At 34.6% G+C, this 23,861-nt stretch overlaps 1 protein-coding gene across 1 annotated transcript in view; it reads left to right on the top strand.

Annotated features, from left to right (window-relative positions):
- The first annotated feature begins 3,310 nt into the window (after nt 1-3,310).
- LOC137388935 (sideroflexin-5-like) overlaps nt 3,311-23,861 on the top strand; it is a 59,198-nt gene continuing 38,647 nt past the window's right edge. Inside the window, exons 1-6 of the mRNA XM_068075438.1 lie at nt 3,311-3,408; nt 5,010-5,078; nt 6,725-6,910; nt 8,273-8,383; nt 16,333-16,398; nt 19,896-19,983. Of these exons, the coding sequence (XP_067931539.1) occupies nt 3,334-3,408; nt 5,010-5,078; nt 6,725-6,910; nt 8,273-8,383; nt 16,333-16,398; nt 19,896-19,983 (595 nt within the window). The 5' untranslated portion in view covers nt 3,311-3,333. The remainder of the gene's footprint in view (nt 3,409-5,009; nt 5,079-6,724; nt 6,911-8,272; nt 8,384-16,332; nt 16,399-19,895; nt 19,984-23,861) is intronic.

Genomic DNA, 23,861 nt, shown 5'->3' on the forward strand with positions numbered 1-23,861 from the left:
AACGTCACGTGATTGCTGTCGTAATAAAGCGGTGTTATGGAGAGCCGTTATGCTTCGCCATACAGCCAATGGCATCACAGTATTATCGAATTAGTCCAATTGAGAGATGAACTGCTCAGAATCTTGATTTTTGCAAGGGATCTACAGGACGCACACTACAAAAGAATAATGCATACAAAATAAAGGCTATCAAAATTTACCATTCCATTATTTGCATTTATGTTCAAAACCGCTGCAGGAAATATGCGCTGCAAAATACTCTAGATGCGTATGCGACTACAGAAATAATCAACCACGGATTTTGACTTGAGATTAGATAAATAATTTACTATTTTTGTGTGAATAATTTACTGTAGTTTAGAATAATATATAGCATCAATCTGTAGAGAATAACTTTGGCGCTAACGGGTCAACATACTACATAATATCTAAACTAAGTTGTTGCTAATGTTTGTTCTCAAGAGTGTATTTCTGTGCAGAGAATTAACTTGGACAGAATAAAATTTTTGATTTCTTTGAGAGGCTTATTTACATATCTCTATTTGGGATTTGAGGAGTTTACAAATTGGAAAATGGGGTCAAGGGGTTTTAGAAGCATTGAAGTTAATTAATACTAGAAATCTGCGATCATCTGCTTAACCAAAGCTTTTTTATACATTTTACTTAACCTGATTTGTTAGTAGTTTGAGTCTAGCAGGTAACTCTATTACTGGTACATATATTGCACTGCTGTGTTAAAGACTCCGGTACCAAATGAAAAACACTTACTTTTTGAAGTAAAAGGCTGTTGAGGACTACTACTTTTGAAGTTTTCCCACCTAATTGTGTTGGTAATTTGCTGCAGTGGATATTTTACTTAAAATTAACCTAAACAGCATTATTGTTTGGTATATCCCGTTATGTTGTACATGGTCTAGCATAAAGTTATGAAGACAGTAAATCAGATTATTGACATTGCATTGTGCGGTGGTGATCACACTGTTATGACTAAGTAGTTAATATATTGGCAAGCAACCCATTTACTGCATTGTGCAGCAAAACATGCATCAAAGCATTATTGAGAACGTTATCAACACTGTTGCAGCCAAAAGTATCTACTGTGAGAAGAAGTGTCGCATGACTTGTATCACAATAGCTTGGCATGCCACTGTTTTTTATATCGGCTACCGTCAATTGGTTTCACCAAGCTTTACACAAATAATAAATTGGTTGTAACATTAACCATCACTAGATTTTTCATGTGTAATTATTGATGTATTATTTCCTTATGTGTTTTTTGTGTGCTTTGCATTATTGACAACTCAAAAATCTTATCATTTAGTTAAGCGATTCAAATTTATATAAGTTTATAGATTTTTGTAAAAAACATTATGGGAAGTTTCCATCATGAGATTTAAAAGTTTGTGGGTGTTTGCCTTTACTTATAACAATAACCATTTCATAATCATTAATCAAGCATAGTAAATAGCACAACTGCTAATGATGATGGTGGTGATACCCGGTAAGCAGTGAGCCTGTAGTTGTTATGGGAAGATTTAGGAATTCTGTATATAAGCTAATTTTAGGTGTAACTAAGATGTCAGCCAGTGGAAAATTTAACCTGTGATTTAGACACATTGCAAATTTAATGTTTAATTGTTATTTGGTACATATTTTCAATTGATACATTTATTCGAAACTGAGTTTCTGGGGAAAATTCATGCTACTTATATTTTTTTAATAATCTGAACAGCTTCAAATTCAACTTAGGCTATAAATTAGTTCAAAGATATGCCTGAAATGTTATGGGCGATTTGGGTTATTAAAAATGTCGGCAATGAGGCAATCTGATATTGGCGTATCTTGCAAGGAAACTCATCTTAACTTTATGCTTTCTTTGTTCATTAAACATTTGTTATGGGTTTGGGCCAGTTGTATATAAATCTGAACAAGTTTTCAAGTGTATAAAAGGGCTACCTGTGCTATCGGGCGTTGCCCGAGTATTAGAGATAAGCTTATAAACAATGAGAAGTAATAAGAGTTGCCTGCCACTTGCTATTAGCCTGGCAAATTGCCAATAGACAATTTTAGTAAACTAACTAATGACAATCACTTATGCAACTTGCATGGTATGCAAAGCCGTTGGGTATGTGCTCTCATATAGCGACTTATATCAGCAAGCTATTGAATCGTTCTCTGTGGCCTAGTGGGTAGGGCATCGGAGTGGTGAATGGTAGGGTCTGAGATCAAATGTTTTATGGTACCGATTCTTTATTCCAAGATTTTATTAGCTATAGCCGGAATGCATACATACGGACATACTTTGAAAAATTTAGACAATGTATATATATAGATGGAAAGTATTTTAATGGTCATAAAATTGTTTGCATATTATATTGCGGAAAAAGGAAATTTGTCACTTTTTATGCTATGTATAAAGTAAAGCAATTTTCGGAGGTTTTTTGTCAATTTCAATACATTCACATTTGCTTTATCACCTGTTAAAGATCTTGTCGTAAGTTTGTCTTAGTTTCAAAACGCAATTAGAACCATGAAAGTTGGATTTTGTAAAGAATAAAAGTGTTATTCATTACAACATCAATTGATTAAATTTTTTGGTTATTATGTAAACAGAAACTGAAGATGTATTTACATATATACAAGTATGAGTAGAATGAGTTTGTTACAGAATTTCACAAGTTGTTTACATTCTCTGTATATGGCTGGCTAGCTAAAACGCTTGTCAAAAGGTTTCATGGCATCATGCCAGATGCTTATTTATGACCCTGACCTTTATGAAGGTCATCAATAAGTAGTTACTCATATAGAAGTTAATGCATCATTGGTATTTAACTATCTGATTGTTGAAAAGAAGCAGCATGGCAATTGTTACACCATCCTCTTTGTTTGGCTGTACCAACATGAAAATAGATACCATTTATCCATAATCGTTGATATCTTGAAAATATTGGTTCTTGGCTAAGTAGAAAATGGACTTCGTTATATTATTATCCATATGCCAGTCTGGGTTTTGACAAAACATCTGCATTAACATGAACATGAACTATTATTTGTTTACCAAGCAGGATTCATCACCTCACCGTGTTTACTGATGTGGCAATAGTAATAGCCTGCACACAGGCAACTTACGTCAATTTTGTGACCAACATCTAAACAATTTCCTACAATTATATAGCTCGGAATGTGAAATTTGTGCTCTCTATGTGATAGTTGCACGCTTTAGAAGGTTTTAGTAAATTCACCAAAATCTGCTGTTGCCAAACCTTTAGTGCTGAAATCATGAAACAGTACGTTGTATAAATATGCTTTGATAGTTTACAACATGTTTTGTAGATGGCTCAATCGAAACGCTCAGTCGATGAGACCGGGGTTCCTCCATTTAAGCTCGGTGGTTCAGTTTATGATCAGGCAAGTGCAATGTGAACGCCTAAAGGACATCAATAGATAGCAGTTAGAATGGTTAAACTTTATATGTTTGGATTACAACTACAAGATGAATGTGCAGATTTTTTTAGAACTTTATTTGGTATCAATATCATCTCCAAAAATAAATGCTTATAATAATAAGTTATTTAAAACATAATTTTGAAAAAAAGAAATGAGACAACAATTTTGACTTTGGGGAAGGCACGTTTTGAGCAACTTTCATGATGTGTTTCTGTAGTGAGGAAAATTTACTGGCAATGGTCTGGTTAAGTGTGTCAGTAGGATGGAACAGTTGTCTTTCCTCGGTTATCGATTGCTTCTGGAACAAAGAACACTTAGTAGGATGGTAGTAAGTGGTTGTTTCTTCGGATAACTGTGCTAGGTAAAAACAAAATGATTTGATATGAAACATAGACAAAGTGTTTTAACAGTTTTATGACTATAAACAGAGCAAAAGTATTTGCGCAAGTACGGAAGAGGACAGATACATAAATGGTGGCACTAATCTGTGGCGCATGTTAGATAGGATGTTAGATAGGATCTTAATTTGCCCCGGCATGATCTTAATTTTGTTTTTATTCATTGTCTAAATCTGCGTTGTGCTAAAACAACTTGTTGATTTGCTCTGCTGAAGTTCATCGTTAGATGGTATGCTTTTTCATTCAAATAAAATTAGTATGTGGTTTAATATCCCTAGATATCGTAGGTTTAATTTATTTTCACGTGTACAATCTTACAATCATTTACATCTTTACATGTACAATTCAATAGATGTCAGTAATCCTTCTACACACTAAGTGATACAACTGAATAGATCCTAGTCATCATTTTGCACAGTAGGTAATGCAATTGAATGGATTCCAGTAGTTCTTATGCATACTAGATAATTCAAATATAGTGCAGTAGTAATCAATAGTTCTACTTTCTAGGGAGTCTAATACAGCGGTTCTTCTGATTTCACTCAATTTCACTCGTCATGCTTACATTGCAATTACTAGGGCATCAAAAGCCTTGTATGTACTCAGCTAAGTGCAATGGTGAGATATCTTAACTTGAAAATTAAACTTGACATTAAATGGATTTTGTAAAATCTCACTTGTATTAGTTGCTTGCCTCCTATTTCTTGGCTGAAGAATGTTGCTGGAGATATAGATTTCTTACATATACTAGTAGCCTGGCAGTCTGGTGCACAGTAAGAGATTGTCAGTTGTGCCAATAAAACACGGGGAATAATTATCTGCACAATTATTCGAGAATACAACAAGGTGGTTGATTGGTGCAGGTGTTAGAGTGTAGGGTGACTAAGCCGAATGTCATGGGTTCAAATCCCGAACCAAGCAAACTTTTTTCTAACCTTCTTCTAACCTTTTTTCAACCTTCCAACCTTTTTCGCTTCGGACAGCCAGATAGACACAACAGCTTTTACTGTAGCAAAGATACAAGCTGGTACCTGCCGGTACACTGGTTGACTTGTTGAAGCTGTCACATAGGTTGGCAGCTTCTGCGTGTTCAGGAGCAGCAGTTTATGATTTCAAGTTTTAGGTCTAGAAGGCTTGCTAATTAAAACATGATGCTATTTGTAGACTACTTTCACTGGCAGACTCTGTCATTTCCTTGATCTAATTGACCCCCGGAGTCTTTTCACTACTGAGGTGAGAGCTTTCTCTGCTGTCTCATCAAATAACATGTAGTTCACCCTGATGGAATCTAGTCATTTGCATAGCACTTAGTTTTGTCATAATACAGTAAGTTCTTACTAGTCATGGCATGTTATACAAGCATGCCATGTCATATATGTACAAGTCATGGCATGTTATACAAGCATGTCATGTTATATACAAGTCATGGCATGTTATATGCAAATCATGACATGTTATACAAGCATGTCATGTCATATACAAGTCATGGCATGTTATACAAACATATCATGCCATATACAAGTTGTAGCATGTTATACAAGCATTTCATGTCATATACAAGTCATGGCATGTTATAAAAGCATGTCATGTCATATACAAGTCATAGCATGTTATACGGTCATGTACAAGTATTGTTGGTATGTGCATACATTTACCACATTGTATGAAGTTTTAGAGCGGGGTTAGGCTACTATCACCTACAAGGATTAGCTAAACTTCGTGTAGGTGTCATCAGTTTTGTCCCTTGTGGACATGTAACTATAGCTACTGAGGTGGCTATATACTGGTGAAGGGCCAATGTCAACAATACTAAGTTTCCATACAGTGTTAGTGTAGCGATACCTACTGGCAGTCGTGCCAGGGCCGAGGCGCTGGGCTGACAAGTGGATCTTGTTTACACAAGGCGCTATAGTGGAGCGGTGGTTGTACAACGACTTAGGTATGTCAAAGTCAAGCAAGATCTATGCGCACGGACAAGGAGACGCTGTAGGTCACTGAGCCCGTTTCCATGGCACATCATGAGGTGTGTCGCTACTAAGCAACGACACCGAATCATGATCTAATGAAATTGAAAGCATTCTTATGGTATCTTAGTATAACTATGACAAGTTTTAGGTAATGGCTTTAGTAGCAGCAAGGTTTTTGAAACAGATTGTCACCATTAAATTTTTAACAATGTTTGTTATCTACAAGACGCAAGTATATGGAATTGTTCAACACTTTTGTGGCTTTCCAATAAACGATTGCTTTTACATCAAACAATGGGGCCGATGGATAGGCAACTTAGGTGTCAAAGGTTAACACATTGTTTCCAACAAGCTGTCAAGTGTCAAACCGAAATTCGTAGTCAGCAAAAGTTAACAGCTAATTTTATGTTATCTTTGTCTTAGTTCAAATCATAAATATTTTGGTGCAAACATCCTGCTCTGAGATATTTTTACAGTTGTGTTGTAAAATAATATAATTGAGAATCATTTACAGGTAATGATCTTCTTTGAAAACAGAGGTCTGTATAAAGTAATTAGCTTTCCACCGATTTTTCATCAGTTCACTCTGCTTCATAATCAAATAAACATCAACTCTTATGACAGCTATCTGACCAATCATAACAGTTCACTCAGAAAACTTATTAACCTTGATTCATAACGTTTGCACATGTTCTTAATGTAAGTATGACAATGTTGGAGTTTTGTTATCAACACTGCCTTTGTTGGTCATGTGGAGAAAACTTTTAATATCTTAAAGCTACTCATGAATAAGTCAGACAACTGTCTCATTGCTAACTTTAGAAATACCATTAATAGCTATCATTAATTATATCGAATCTAAAAGGTAGTCTTTCCTCTGGAAATTCATCGTAGCGGCTTGCAAAATTGTAGAAGCAGCTGTCAAACGCTGTCAGCTTGCTAGATGACTACCAAAATGGAAATCTTGGCTCCGGCATCTCTGATAGGGACCTCTGGGAGGCGCAGAAGGTCAAGCAGGCCATCATTCACCCAGACACTGGAGAAAGAATATTTATGCCTTTTCGTATGTCAGGCTATGTGCCTTTCGGCACTCCAATTGTGAGTCCTTTTGTATCTTATATTTCTCTGACCACTTCACGAGTATTTGTTACAACTCGGCGTTCTTTCTGCAACATATATGAGTGTCTGTCAATGGTTGAAAAGGTTGCCATTACTTAGTTCAATGAAATCCATTTTCACTAAAGCTCTCTGTAATAATTATAAAGAAAAGGTTTTTTGGTCCAAGTTTTTTTCTTCAGGTTGGAGTATATAGAATGAGTAGTCTTTAGCTATAAATTCAGCTGGTATTGCATGCAGGTGCATGAGGTTTAAATCTGGTCAAGATGTCAACATTTAGCTGAATTGTGACGTCACTAGATTATGAAGTTTTTTGTATGCATTTTTCACCTCAAATGAAAAGTAAGTATAAAATAATTACCCAATGAATTTGGGTAACTTACTGGGTCTTCCAGTAAAGGTAAGCGTACTTTTACTAAAACAATTGCCATTTTTTGCAGACGGTTTAATAATCGTTTCGTTACACGTAACTTTTAACTGTACTAATTAATGACCCCAAGCGCTTTAAGTGTTAGAATTTGAACCGATGTAATGAAAGTCATAACAATCAATGATCGCTTGGTACAGTAATCTAACAGTTAAGTTCGCCGCCTCGAGATAGGGAGGTTCCGATATCAAATTCAGTGCTGAGTGGATTTTTCATTGCTAGATTTTAATCGCTATAACTGGACACAGGGTTTAACAAACAGACAAACACTAAGATTTATATACATGTGTATAGATTAGAAGCGTATAGGAATTATTATGACCAACAAATACGTACAACAAATACACATCGTTTAAAGAAGTTTAAGCTTACTTTCATATTTTCATTGCATACCCCATCTTTTGTATGCATGAAAAATATCAGCTTGTTCATAGTTATGCGTGAGGCATACCATTCTCATTCCATTTTTTACCGATATCGATTCTTGTGCCAAGAAAAAATTATTTTTTTGCTTTCATACAAACAAGTCACATTTTATAGACATAACTATTGCGTACATTTTTCTCATTTTGGTTTTATTGAGACACGTCAATATGCATGTATGCAGCTAGACTGCTACAGATAGAAGGCCTTGCGCTGCACTGAAATACTAAACCATTACTACAAGAGAAACATTTTTAAAGTAAAATTTAATAATTTAATTATAAACTTGTGCTAGATATATGTAGTCTGGTCCATTTTGTTACACGCAGCTATAATAGCACCTGCAACTCACACATTACAATCTCAATATTACATATAAAAAAGATGTGTGGATGAGACAACTCCGGGGGAGACAACTCTCTATAACATAATAGTTATCAGCACTATTAAACAGATCAAAGATGTTCAGGTAATTCAGCTTTCTTACATTTCAGGTAGTAGGTCTGCTGCTGCCAGACCCCACACTGAAGGCTACCATATTTTGGCAGTGGCTCAACCAGAGTCATAATGCCTTCTTTAACTATTCCAACCGCAATGCAACCAAGGTATGTCATAGTATATGCTGACTGGTTTATCTAATTTAAATTTTAACCTAGTTTTAGTTATCTATGATTTATCAGTCGTAGGGTCACAGGCTAAGATATGTTGTAGAATACACAAGCCGATATATGTAGTAAGGTACACAGGCCAGGGTACGCTGTGAAGAACACAGGCCAGGAGATGTAAGGTACATAGTAAGGTATGCAGGTGAATAGTGCTTTATTGTATACAGGCTGTAAAATGCTGTAATGTACACTGGCTAAATAATGTTGTATTGTATACAGGCTGAATAATGCTGGAAGGTGAAAAGGTTAAATAATGCTGTAAGGTACACAGGCTAAATAATGCTGTGAGGTGTTCAGGCTGAATAATGCTGTAAGGTACACAGGCTAAATAATGATGTATTGTATACAGGCTGAATAATGCTGTAAGGTGAAAAGGTTAAATAATGCTGTAAGGTACACAGGCTAAATAATGCTGTATCGTATGCAGGCTAAATAATGCTGTTGGGTGTTCAGGCTGAATAATGCTGTAAGGTACACAGGCTAAATAATGCTGTATTGTATACAGGCTAAATAATGCTGTAAGGTGTACTGGCTTAATAATGCTGTAAGGTACACAGGCTAAATAATGCTGAAAGATATACAGGCTTAATAATGCTATAAGGTATACAGGCTAAATAATGCTGTAAGGTATACAGGCTAAATAATGCTGTATTGTATACAGGCTAAATAATGCTGTAGTGTATACAGGCTAAATAATGCTGTATTGTATACAGGCTAAATAATGCTATAAGGAATTCAGGCTAAATACTGCTATAAGGAATTCAGGCTAAGATATACACGGGATACACCGGCTGCACTGTCTAGCATTATTCCTTATATTAGGCTGGAGTTTTCGTAGTAGACCTGCAGGTTGGTGGCTAGGTGTGCCTTTTCAGTCAGTCGTTTTAAATTTACGGCTCACTCTACGTATGTGACATTGTTTTTAGAATGCCAGCTGGTAAGTGTGAGGATTTTCATGCATGCTAGTATTCTGGAAGTACCATTATTATAGTAGAGTTTGTGTTGTATGTTTCCAGAGCATCAGGGTTGTTTATAAAAATGGTTTTGTCTAGAGACCAGGCTTTTTGTGTGTTTGGTTTTGCGGTGAATTTCAACAAGTCTCTGACTACCAGAACTTGCCTTGGCTGGTCCTATCGTAGTAGTTTCAAAACTCACCTCTCAAAGAGATCCCTTAAAGGTTGACTTGCAACGAATTTCACATTACAGTTATTTGGTATCAAAAGATTCACCATGTCCTACTCTGCTGTGTTGTAGGTGCAAAATATGTGGAAATGTGATTACAAGCTCTTTCAATTCACGTGAGAACATCACGTGTCAAAACAATTACCAAATTGCTTGAGTACGTCAGAGAAATAAACTGATTCCAACCTACAGCTTTTTAGTGATGGCGGCGATTAACTGTTCGTTTTTGAGCTTTTGTTGCAAGTCAACCTTTAAAGATGAGAGTGATACCTCATATGGCTGCGAGAGAACCTACTCAGCGATGGTACTGTGAGCCCTAACATCTCCTGGATCCATCCCTAGTAACACTCTTATTTGGCATTTAAAGTTCTGCTTTTACTGTATCCTGTTCAAGTCAAATCAATTTGCAGTTCTTTATCGTTGACAAGCAAGCATTTATATGTTCAGGCAGCGGTTAGAAGTGGATATTATTGCTCCCATCTAGCTGCTTGAATCTGTCCTTATGTGTAGAAGTTGTGTTCTTTTGTTTTTGCCCTTGCTTTGTTGTTTCCTTTGTTTGGGGATACACTTGATATATGAAAATGTTGGCATGACATATGACTACTCGGGCTGGACATGTGGCTAAGTGGGCTGAACTTGTGACTGAGTGGGCTGAATTTGTGACTTAATGGGCTGGACTTGTGACTGAATGGGCTGGACTTGTGACTGAGTGGGCTGGACGTTTGATAAGTGGGCTGGACTTGTGACTTAATAGGTTAGACTTGTGACTGAATAGGATGGACTTGTTCTGCATGAACTAGATACAATATGTAAGACACTAGGTCTAAGATATGACAAGGTAGGCTTGAGATGTAATAAAGTAGACTCGATAGGAGGCGGAGTGAATACGTAATAAAAACGACTACCTTTAGCAAGTTTTTGTTCAAAGATTGTTACTGAAGTTTGAATTTCGTTGAGAATTACTCAAGTATTGAGTAACCAAACAATCATTCACATGCAAAGTGCTTTCTTGTTTTTATGCACAATTTTTCATATGAAAGTTGGTCACTGTCTACCCAGTTTTATTTCTCAAAATATTTTTGTGGCAACAGCTTTTAAACAATAAGTTCAACCACAGTTTAAAGGAAATCGTCGCTTTGCGTTAGGAAGTGCTTCTTGCTTTGTTCCACCTAAACTTGTAGAAATTTACAACTCAATGTTTTGTAAATGTATAATATTAATCTACATTTGTTTATGATGCTGAGCTTTATTTTTATTTGCCGAATCTTCTGGCTATGGCAGAAAAATAAGTAAATTTAGTTATGTAAAATTCATTTGTTCAAGCCTTACTATCATAAAGGTTGACATGCAACAAAATTCACATTACAGTTATTTGATATCAAGAGATTCACCATGTCTTACTCTGTTGTGTTGTAGGTGCAAAATATGTGGGAATGTGATTACAAGCTCTTAAAAGCTAAAAAACGAACAGTTAATCGCAGCCACACGAGACCGCCGTAGTTTGGATTTGCTTTCCAAAACGGCTCAAATGTGACGTAGTTGTGGGAGATGGTTTCTATTTACACTTTCATGCAACCTCATTCGTCGAAATATTTTCACAAACATACTTCACGCATTCAATAAAACCATGTCTATTGTTCTTACTCGTCTGTTTTATCGTCATTGTAATGCTGTCACTTTTAGCAGTGATATCTTATAACTTACCGTAAAAATTCATTTAATTTTTTAACCTCACCTCAAAGGAGTACATATCATTGTCTGATAATCAAGACGAGCTTGTTGGTCACCTGTGATAATTGAAAAGTGCTGCAAAAAGTATTTGCGAAGTATTGGGTCACATGATCAGATTACGACTCGACGATTAGATCAAGCCGAAACAAAACTGTAAAGTAGCGAGCATCTATATTTGATACGGGGTCTTCGATAAAGCCCGAAGTGTTTGTCATAAACTAGTGCTACGATAAGTTTTATATTGAGCTTTGTATTGGCCTTTCAATTCACATGAGAACATCACGTGACAAGACGATAACCAAACTGTAATGACTACGTCAGAGAAATAAAGAGATTCCATTCTACGGCGGCTTTTCGTTTTTGAGCTTTTAAGAGCTTGTAATCACATTTCCACATATTTTGCACCTACAACACAACAGAGTAAGACATAGTGAATCTTTTGATACCAAATAACTGTAATGTGAATTTTGTTGCAAGTCAACCTTTAACATAATTTATAATAGAGTATTTATTCCAACGGTCTGTATTTGAACTTAATAAGTCACACAAAATGACATTCCTGCAGGGTGCTAACTTTTGATTGTGCTTTTCCCTGTTATATTTCCTTTGAATTCTCTTGTGGGTGTGAATGGGTGTGGGTGTAGGTGGGTGAGTGTGGGTGGTAGTTTTGGTGTTTGTGCATGCGTGTGTGTGCATGCATGCATGTGTGTGCATGCATGTGTGTGCATGCGTGTGTGTGTGCATGCGTGTGTGTGTGCATGCGTGTGTGTGTGCATGCGTGAGTGCGTGTGTGAACAATCCCTCAAACATCAAGTATGGTCTCTGCTTAGCTTACTGCAAGCAGAGGTTGTACGTGTTCAAGTCGAGGGGCAAGGGAACCTCAAAGATTAGAGGCATACCCAGTTGCAGAGAGCAATTAAGGTTGGATGCCAGTCCTGTCACCACCAGTGGCCTTTTCTGGGATTGAATCTCAGTCTGTTGTTTGCAGGTCCGGCATTTTAGATCGCTAGGTGTATCACACGCCAGTCTGTTTGTCGATATTTTATTTTTATGGACATTTTCATTACGCTCTCTCTTTATAACAGATTTGTGCTGTTTCTCAGAAATCTTTGTGAGATAATGCACTTGGGGACCACAACCAGCAAGTTGGTTATATGTAGATAAATATCTTTATATAAAGATATAATATAGCTTTTATTATTATTATTGCTCAACAGAGATGAGTAGTTTAGCTATGTGTATTTATATAAAGCTGGCTGCGTGTCTTTTCGATCGTCAAGGCTCCCTTGCTATCAAGCTCATCAGGTACATCTGACTAGGTTCATAGAACTCCAATGTAGAATGGTGGGCCAAATAATCTGAACCCCTTTGTTGGAAGTCTAGCCTTCTCATTTACAATATTGTTACTTATTGTGAATTAAGTCAACAGCCATAAATTATATATTATATTAATCCCCATTTTGTCCTGGTTTCAAATATGTAAACCAACCAGCTGTAAAATTATGTTTTTGAATGATTAGCTAGACTGAATTCTCAACATTTCATTTTTAATGGTTGAGGATAACAGTCTGTACTAGTATCATACATTTTTATTTGCTTATTTCAAATCATAACTATGCCTACAAAACTAGGTTTTAGCAAAAAAGAATTTATATATATATAAATTTTAAAAATCATCTCATAAAACCTGGTGATATGTAATCCAATCATTTTTGTTACAGTAGTTCAAGAAACTGCATCTAATCCAATTGGGGTGAATTCTACAGATTATTTGATGGGATATTTTGAATCTTGACAATGTTTTTAATCTACATGTCGTTGTGTATGAATTTTTTGTTAACTAGTAACAATGACAGGAACAACAAATTATTTAATAAGTTTAATAAACAAAGGGGGTTCAGTCTGTTTTGCACACCACTGTGCAAGGAGATTCCATCATGCGCAGGTTGGTCTTTTGATAAGCAAGGGAAGACAACACCTAACAAGTCAAAGCATCATGGATGAGACTCCCCATAGATAAAAATATATAATATCCTTTAGTAATAATTTACTGTCTTTCACACAGGCCAGGATTGGCCTAAACTATTCTGCCATGCTACATGTTACACTAGAAATTCCCCTGTTATACAGCCCATGACCAAAGTGATATTGGGAAAAAGAAAGGGTACTGCTGGTTGAGAAATGCAATATTAGCAGTCAAATGGCACTGCAGTGCAATAGGAGAACTGCAATGGTAGCTGCAACGGTAGCTGTAATGTACTGGGTGTTATTATGTACAACAAACAGCAATAATGAAAGGAAAAGATTATATGTTTATGTCTCTCCCCTGCAATAGGAGAAGTGCAGTATTAGAAGTAAAATGGCAAGCTGCTGTGTAATATACACAGTTTGAAAGTTGGTTGTGTTGAATGTAGAATGGTTTTGACAGCGATCTGTGACAGAAAGCAAACATTAGCATTCACGTGTGTCTGGAAGTTTTTTGCAAACTGGAGCAAAATGGAGAAATGGGTCATGATCACAGAAACCATGGTTAAGTCGGGTGTGAGATTTAGAGTTATCTACACTAGCAGAAGGAGAAAATTCTCAATTATTTTGCGAAAAAAATTTGATTTCAGCTTAATTACAGCAGATTTTATGGTCAATAAACTGAATGCATGTTTACCATTAGTGCAAAAACATAGTTCTGAGAAAACTGGTGTTAAAGTTTAAGAAACGAAAACCAATGAAATGTAAACAATTTTGTTTACATTTCAAAACGTCATAGCAACCAATATCAAGAAGCTGTGATATTTATTTAGATTTCTGAATTTATATTCAAAAAGTTGATGCTGAATTTAAAAATCTAAACAGGTTTTAGATGGTTGTCATAGAAATAGCTGTATATCTATAAGAAAATGTAGGTCTATTACTCAATTTTGCAGATATTAAAAACTGCTTGGCAGTACCGCGATATTGGGCACAGCCGTAATATCATCAACAAAATCTTTAAAAATTAATAACAGTAACATATTGCACACCATCGGTCACTATATTCTTCGATCTTGTAAATTCGAATGATTATTCTTATAATTAAATCTTATAATAATCTCATAAAATCGAATAATTAAATCGAATAATAAAATCGGCAAAAAAGAAACGATTACCTTTCAGTACTTCTACATTAATTACAGAAACCTTCGGCAATTGGACAATGCCATAGACTGGTGAAATGTGCACGTTCTTCTTGTGAAATGCGCACGGCTTAATAGTTCTACTATCTGTCGCACGGCTTGATTGGCGTTTTGTTTGCCTGTGTTAATTTTTATTAAAACAGGCTTGTCAGGTTTTAATGGCGATTTTAGGCCAAATTAATCTGTCTGTTTATGTGTAATCCGATCAGATGGGTAAGTTTTAGGATATTGTCTCAACTTTTCAAAAGCTTGGTGACATATTTAAATAGGTTTATGTGTTTTGTATCATTATTATACTTGAACGACTCTACACAAAAATGGTTAAATTTTTTGATGGGATTTCGGTACAAGGGTTTGGTAACGACCGTTGACGGATAATCTTTCGGGAGTTGTGTGCGCATATGCATTTATTGTAAAGCTCCCAAACACGAGTGAAGCGAGTGTTTGGTTGTAGAATTATATTCTCATCAAATTCTCATTATATTCTAAATTACTCACAGGGTAACCCTATCCAAAAAAGGAGCTTCTCTAATACCTAAAAGTGTGCTGGTTACTTGGTGTTAAGACTCCATAGTTGATGGGCTCAGGAGACACCTGGTTACACTAATAGGACAGTGTAATGAAATCTTATGATTCACAGTTTCCGTTTAAATTGAACAAATAAAGATCTTAATAATACATTCCATGTTTGAATGGAAGGGCTGCCATATTTAAACAAATTATGCTACAACATGATAAACTCATAGTGGACTTCAAGGGTCAATTGCTGCTGGTAAAACAGCAATAGGCATAATTATGAAAAATATAAACAATAATGAATAGTTACAAAGTTTTTAAAAACTAATTTTAGCTGCACTCTCCTCAAATTGACATTATGAATACCTCAGACACAGCATTGTCAATCTTTAAAACATACCTTGTGACACCAGTGCCCTTTAAAGACCTCTGGTGACCTCTCTTGAGCTAGAGTGGTCAAATACTAAGCACAGTGATCACAAAAGAATAGCATTTCAGGAAATGCCAAAACGCACAAATAATGAATTTATCCAGTATTTCTAGTTCTATGGTAGTTCTATGGTAGTTCTATGGGAGCGGGTCTCATACTTTAAAAGTTCAGGGTTGCAGGTAAAGTTTCTATACATACATCTGTATATGGAATATATAAAAATATTGCAAATGCTAAATCTTTTTTGGCTAATGCTTGTTGCATGTTTTAAACTTTTGTGACGCTATTTAGTAGAATAATAAATTGTTTCTGACATTTGGTAACTGAGAGAGTCCTGAGCGCCATCCTCAGTCGGGGCGGTAGGAAGGGTCCCCCGCCACATATGCTACTGATACAAATAGAAAATTCTGGATTAGACAGCATCTTTTCCACCTCGTACTATATAAGAGCTGGACATCGGTTGTATGGTCAGCTGTTGTGGTCACACCATTTGGTCAAAACTGAGAAAGAAAGAAAGAGAAGTAAAATGTTTTAATCAAATGTAACCTCCATATTATTCAGCTCTGCATAAGTTGATAGAACACTTGAAAGTATACATAAATGTATTCTGCTGTATGTAAAGATTAGTTTGTGCCCGATTAGATTAGATAACTAACTACTAGATTAGTAGTTAGTTGCTTTTCTTTTAATGTTAATAACATAAAATAAAAATAATATTTTACTTGATACTGAGCTCTTTTGATTTCTAAAGAATTTGCTTCAGCCCTTGTGACAGTGCAGATGGGCAGCTATGAACATGCTAACAAAATTTTGGTGGAGTGATTTTAAACATTTCATGTGGTATTTTATTTTGCTTGTAGCCTACACCTACAAGCAGATTTGTGATGGGATACTGCGGAGCTGTTGGAAGCGCCGTATCCATTGCGGTTTGTATTTTCACAGACTATTTCGTAGGTTAAAATTTATTCTCTGACTCGCAGTGCTTGATTGTATTTTTTTTTCTTTCATTGTAAATTTATAAGCCTAATAACCAATTTAATAAGAAACATCGTGCCAAGTAGCCATTAAGCTCGCTCCTAGAGAAGTTCTTGCTGATAACATTTATATAAGACGACATTTGCTTATGAATTTTGTATACATACTATATAATTGTTTTATATTTCAGTGACTTACAGGGAGTTGGCACTCTTCAGATACTAAGGATCTGTGAATAAATAATAAAATACCAAGGAGTGTTTTGTCCATGTATAGTACAATTTGTATTGTTATATATTGTCTTTTAAACCTCAAAATTAGTTTAAACTGTTCGAAATCTCTAGTAACAAGTGTGCTGTAATTCTTTATTATACACCATCATCGGAAGTGTTTTAATTTAATTTTTAGAGTGTACAAAAACAATCATTTACAATTTTATCTAAAGTTTACCATACAGCAAAATTGTAAATAATTTGTTATTATGCTTTTGTATTATATTATGATTAGGGAGCAGTTGGTATTAAGGGGTTAGTACACTGACTTGTGATCAGTAGGAGGGTGATTCAGGTCCGACAAGGACTATTTGTGGTGTTAGCAAGAGCATCTAGTAGTAATTGTTCCTGAACTCCAGCTATTATGACAGTATTAGTGCAAGATATGGCTGGCAGCAGTGACCCCACAATGAGTGGGAAAAGTTAAAAGCAAAAAACGTAATATTATAAGTTAAAAATAATTAAATTAATAATAAATAATTAATAATAAATTAAAAATAAACATTAAATAAGAATTCAAGTGCTTTTATAAAAGGCTTGTCATGTTTGCTCAGTGATTTAAGCATTGTAAATGTAACCACAAAATTACAATCTCTCATTTCAAATATTCCAGACAATATGTCATCCTTAGGTACTTTTTATGATATGTTTTTCCTTTTGTATTTTTTATGATGTTTTCTTACACGATTGGTTATGGTATTCCAAGACAATTTTGCATAGAACTGGTGGTATTTAAAATTTAAAAGTTTGGTTTAAAAGTGTGAAATGGAAATTTCTAACATCTAGAATATGGTCAAACCTCAGCTTACAATCACCTCGGCATCTGAATATTTGATGTACAAAAAATCTGATGTTTGTTTCAAGTCATCTATTACCGTAGTAATCATGAGGAAGAAAGTTAGCATTTTGTGAAAGTCTGAAACAAGGGAAAGCAAGAGGCAACAAAAAATAAGGCCAATAATAGTAAAAAAAATTTAAAAACGATATAAAAGTCGTTTTAGTAACTAAAAAAGGTCAGGATAACTAAAAATGTTAAATAAAAAAAAATGTTATATAAGTTTTGTTAATTTAATGCTTATGTACTTAGACTGAATTCATATCTCTGTCATGACCTCTGCCTGCACACCATCTATGTTCTGTATCAACAAGTCTAATTTATTTTTTCCACCTCAATTTGCCTGTCTTTGATGCAAAGGTGACAATTCAAATTTTTTGTTATTGATTATAACTTTATTAATTTTATAATTCTTTTCTACATTTATTTTTTGCAAAGTTTGATACAATTCATTGTTTTGGATCTATATGTAATTACCTGGAGTATTTATCTTTAAGATTTTGTGCTGTGGAGCGAATTACATAAAACGCAATATGTTTTTATTTTTGGAAATTTACCTTTTATTTATCACAAATTACTAAATCCTTAGATAACAGCTGCCAGATAATTTTTTTGGATTGAACAATAAATTGACATATGATTATAAAATAACAAACATTCCAAAGCAGTATTCACCGGATTCAATTCCTAGTGTGGGAACAACTTTTCTAACCGTTGCCCCTTTTTCTCTTTTTGTTTTACTATTGTTATATGACCTAATTTGAAAAACATTTCTATTTAAAATAAAATTATTGCCATTAAAGTAATATATATATATATATATATATATATATATATATATATATATATATATATATATATATATATATAAAACAACAAGTAGGACTTAACGTCAGAACGGAAAGGAATGATAGAACTAAAAGACATGGACTTGGTTAAACCAAGTGTCAATATGTAGGGCAGTTATTGGCAAGGTCATGTTACATTAACTAATTATAGCTAGTACATATTTTAGCAGTTATACACAGTTCTTCTGCATACATACAAGCATAAGTGTTGAATATTTGGTCCAACATTTCAGTGTTTTGACATACGAAACAAACACGAGAGTGGATTAACTGTGTACGTCGAGGTTTGACTATCTGATATATTCCAGTTCTGAATATTCAAACTTTTACTGTAACAAAGCCTTTGAATTTTAAATATCAGCATTGTTATTCAAAATATCTGATTTATCCAAATATTATGTTGATAAATCATGCGTTGGCATCCAGCCTATTGTTTAGTAAAGTGGTGATGAAATGGTCACTTGTAACTGAGGCAAATAAAAGTCTTGGTAGTGGAGACAACTCTCTAGATACTACTTACTAAATATCTTAGTAAGGACATTCAGAAATAGCTAGCTTATAAAACATTGCTAAGAAAGTTCATGTGTTCATCTACCATCTTGTTAAATCTATGATTACACATTAGCAACATTCTGAGCAAAATATAAAAAAAATATAAGCAAAACATACATGAGCAAAATTGTCCAAGGTCATTCGATATTGTTGTATTGTCATAGATGAACCTTTATCCCATCTAAACTGAGTGTACAATAAACAACCGTTTAACAAGTTTTTTATATATATACTAGCTGTGCTACCCGGCGTTGCCTGGGTAATAAAAAAGTCTTTGAAGAGAAAATTGATTTGTATTTAACATATAACAACATTTACCATTCTAACTTTCAAACTACATATCATGAGATAAGTGTTTTGTGTAGTTGAAATAAATTAAGAGAAAAATAAAAACAACTGTAAAGGTTTTAAAACCTTGTCAAACAACTGTAACGTTCAAGCTAGTAGCCTGGCACATTGCCAATAGAAAATTCTAGTAAGCTGCTTAATAAGATAGGCTTCTAATGGCGTAAACCATGACTTGTAAGCCATGAATTTGCATCTGGTCTGCATTGTTGTCCAGCTACAACTATTCTAATAATTGCTATAGCCGGACAATCAAACCTAGAATACACATACGGACATACTTTGAGAAATATATATATAGAAAATGTGGAGTAAAATATGTACCAATAGCATACTAAAAGCTTTAGATTTAACTGAAACATAAGATTACCATGAAAGCGCATGTGTCCATTTCACAGGTAATATTATAGATAATTTATCTTAAAAATTAATATATATATAATCTATATAATTAATTAATATTAATAATCCATTGTAATGTTTCAACAGTTATGTTATGGTTTTAGCATATTTATCATAAGTTGGGTAAGTAGCTACAACTTTTCTTATTTTAGTAAGTATAAATGAATTCAGAGCTTTTAATACACCTTCTGTAGGTTGGACTAAATGTTGGACTCTCCAAGATGGCCTTCAGTCCTCAAGTGAAGTCGATCATGAGCCGGTTGATACCATATCCTGCAGTTGGTAGGCGGTAATGTTATTGAATGTTTATTTATTTTAAGAAGTGAAATAGCTATTTCTTGTGTCCATTTGTGCCATTTCATAGTTACAGAGGTGATCGTGATTATGGGACCGCTTAAAATAAACGTGTTATTCGTTATTACATGTAATTCATAGTTTAATAAGCATTTATTTATCAAACTTATTATGATTTATGAACAATGTGCACATCAGTGAAAAGCTTAGGATGTTCTACACTTGAATATGATTAAATATCAACTGATATTTGCCCTTTAACCAGTTTTTTGGTTTAACATGGTACATCAGTACATTATGGGAAAAATCCTATAGACTAAGTATATATTCATCGACAAAATTTGTTAAATTGAACATGGTTTTCTAACATATGTGTTATTCTATGAAAGTAAACTGGTGGCCTTGGGATTATTAGTAGCGTCTTGATTTTTAGTTTGCCAGTTTTTATTGTTATTCACAGGATAGAATAAAATAGGCCCCAACCAATAAATTATATTTAAAAAAAATACTTTTGGAGGCAGATAGTGTCTAGAAAACTTGTTTCTCAAGTATGTATAGTATGTGTGGTCTGAGATGATAAAGATAATAAAGATAAAGATATGGTCTGAGATAATAAAGAGAGATTATGCCGTAAATGGGAATAAGCACGAAAAAAACTAGATGGTCCTATACTTATGATCAAATTTGTATGTGTACAGCTTAGCAACATCGGTTGTGCATCTAACACATGTAGAGCCAAAAATACTAAAATCTTTTATATCGACAGCAAAGTACTTATTGGATAACAGTAGAACCAAACAAACAAAATACAGCCATGCTCCTTTCATCGTCTTTCCAAATTTTGTGTCCACGACCACCTGATTGACTCCTCGACCCTTTTTCCACTCTTTATTGGAAGGATTGTGAACTTTTAAAACAGAACTTATGTACCTGAGAAAAGTTCAGCAAATTAAAAAGGGAAAAATGAGCTGCTCTCATTTTCTATAAAGTACATATTAATTTTTTTAATTACTTTAAATTTAACCCAATTAAAAATGTTGAACTTTCTGTTATATTTTAGTTAATAGGAAGAAGAACAAAATGATTCAGTTCATTTTACAGAAATGTATATGACACGATTGATAAACATGCTTGTGGGTCACGTTTGACAAACAAACTTACTAAGAATTAAATGTAATGTTTGTGTGGGTACACAGGCTAATATATAGTGTTGTGTAGTCGAACTTAAACTTAGCCAGAAACTTTTAAACTTCCACTTACAATCATGTAAACATGCAATCATGTTCAGATCATGCAAACATTACAATAATTCTAACATGCAATGTCAAATTTGAGCTAATAATTGGTTCTACGCTCGAAGCAGTTTCCACCATCCAAAGTTCTAATCTTGTTGAAACATCGCAGTTTCATAAATGGAAGGGAAACGGCTGATGAAATATAACAATAAGACAAATTATTTTTACTTTAAAAAGAGCTGTGTCCATTTGTCTGTTTGTCCGTCTCTCAGTCCGAAGTCTTGGTTGGAGTTTGGGAAAAAGATTGCATCACAGGGGATTCGAACCCGCGACATGCTGCTTCACTAGCACCAATCATTCGCCTTCCTGCAGTTTGCAATTATTGTGCATGCAATTATTCTTTGTGCTTTATTGGTGCATCTGATGATCTCTTACGGCACTCTGGACTGCCAGAATAGTAGTATATAATAATAAAAGAAATATATAGCTTAGGTTAGTTTAGACTATTTACATGTAGTTTAAGTTAGAGTAAGTTATCTTGTGCTTGTCTCTAACTACCTCTACCCCTGATCCTGCTCACTACTGAACCTGCATAAAAACCTCTTTTTATTGACTATTATATTATCGATTTATATTTTCCATATCAAGTAGCATGTCTTGGACGCAAATGTGGTGCGACAATAAAAACCTTTTTTAGTTATTATAACTACTAGTACCCCGGTAGTCTTGTGTCCTGTGAGTGATCAATCAGGTGTGCCAATAAAGCAGAGAATAAATATTTGCACTAATTATTCCTTGATATCTGAAAGTCATATTGGGTAGTTGTTGGAGCAGTTGTTGGACCATCGGTCTACGATGCTGAAAGTTGGGAGTTCAAGTCTCGCAGAAAGCAATCTTTTATCCTAATCTCTAACCATGGTTTCAGACAAACGGACGTGGTTTGTATTATAATGAAGATCGATTAATTAATTTATTTTATTTATAGCTATTTTTTATATTTAGATTTAGCTTTTTATGCCATTTTATATAATGGAATTGTTTTTATACTACGTAAACTACCTGAGGATTATATTAAAGAATTATAGGTTTTGGTTTGTGGAACGAATTAAATTAGTTGCAGTGCATTCTAATAGAAATCTTAGTTCCAGTATGTAATGGTTTTAACATATGAACAGATCACAGAACAAATTACATTCACTCTAAGGCTTCATTCAATTGTGATTAGCAAATAATATAAAACAAAGAAATATATTTAGCCGGACCAAAGTAAAAATCTTATTTCTGTTTACTGGTGTTTAACAATGTGTTTTAATATAGTGTACTTGTTCCAGATGGTGATAAAATTAGCTTGTATAGCAAGGAATTTAGTCTAATATGGTTGAGCATAGCTGTGCTGTTAGCTATATGCCTATAGAGCTGTAGAAGCTGTTCATTTGTGGAGTTTTAATCACCATCATCATTGCTATAATAAGAGCCGTGTCCGTCTGTCCAAAGCCATCATTAGCAGTTAGGTAAAAATATTACATTAGACAGGGATTGAACTCGGGCATTCAGTTTCATAGCCACTAGACCAGCATCCCACATATAAAAGCACTTATGCAGATAGTTATCATACATGATGATCTCTCAAGGTGCATCAGACTGCTCGTGTACTGATTACTATAAAATGAGTCATGTCTGTTCGTCTGTCTGTCCGTCCATTTGTCTGACCGCCCGTCTGTCTGTCCCCCGTCTGTCTAAAGCCATGCTTAGTTAGAAGTTAGGATAAAAGATTGCTCTCAATGCCATTCAAACTCACAACCTTTGGCTTAGTGGACCGACACTCTACTACTTGCGCCAATCGACAGCCATGCCACATTTTGGAATAATTGTGCAGTTAGTTATTACACCTGATGATCTCTCACTACGCCTTCGACTGTCAGGGTATTTGTATAATTTAATTTATGAAAACTAGTTGGGAACGGTGGTAGCTTAGACATGAGGGCTCGGTCTGTCATTATGTGGTACTGTCAGAAACAGCAGCATACTCAGTACATAAAATTATTCCTGACTGGCTCCAACTCCTTATCAATGTCCTATTTCTTATTTCATTTAATATTTAAGTATTCTACTTTCCGATATTAGCTTTATGGTAGGAAAAATAAAGGTGAGCAGGCAGACCATACTAACTATTTTATATTATGCAAGACAATTGATTTCACAAACATCCATTTTAGTGAGATGGAATGTCAAGTTTAGTTCAAAATAGAAATCGCTCCATTCATTTGTTTCGTTTTAACAAATGACATACAAATAAAAAAATATGCACTCAAGCATCTCTTAATCTTATTAACTTGAAATAAAAAGAGTATTTTACTTGTTACTGGGCTCTATTAATATCCAGTGAATTTGCCTTGCCATTTTATGCTTGCTCAACATATTTTGAGAGTTGTCAGTACATTCGAGATGGATAGACAACTCTTGCAAATAATATAGATTGCCTAACTTTTCAGTTCATCTATGTTAGCTGGTTCTACGTTCATTATCCGCATGTAACAGCTAACTACTCGCCCATAATTGTCTTACCTTGTTTTAAGATAAATTTTTTTACCATGTCAATGTACTCGCGTTTCGTTAAAAACCTTTTTTGTA

The sequence above is a fragment of the Watersipora subatra genome, chromosome 2 (genome assembly GCF_963576615.1).
Source record: "Watersipora subatra chromosome 2, tzWatSuba1.1, whole genome shotgun sequence".
NCBI classification, from domain to species: domain Eukaryota; kingdom Metazoa; phylum Bryozoa; class Gymnolaemata; order Cheilostomatida; family Watersiporidae; genus Watersipora; species Watersipora subatra.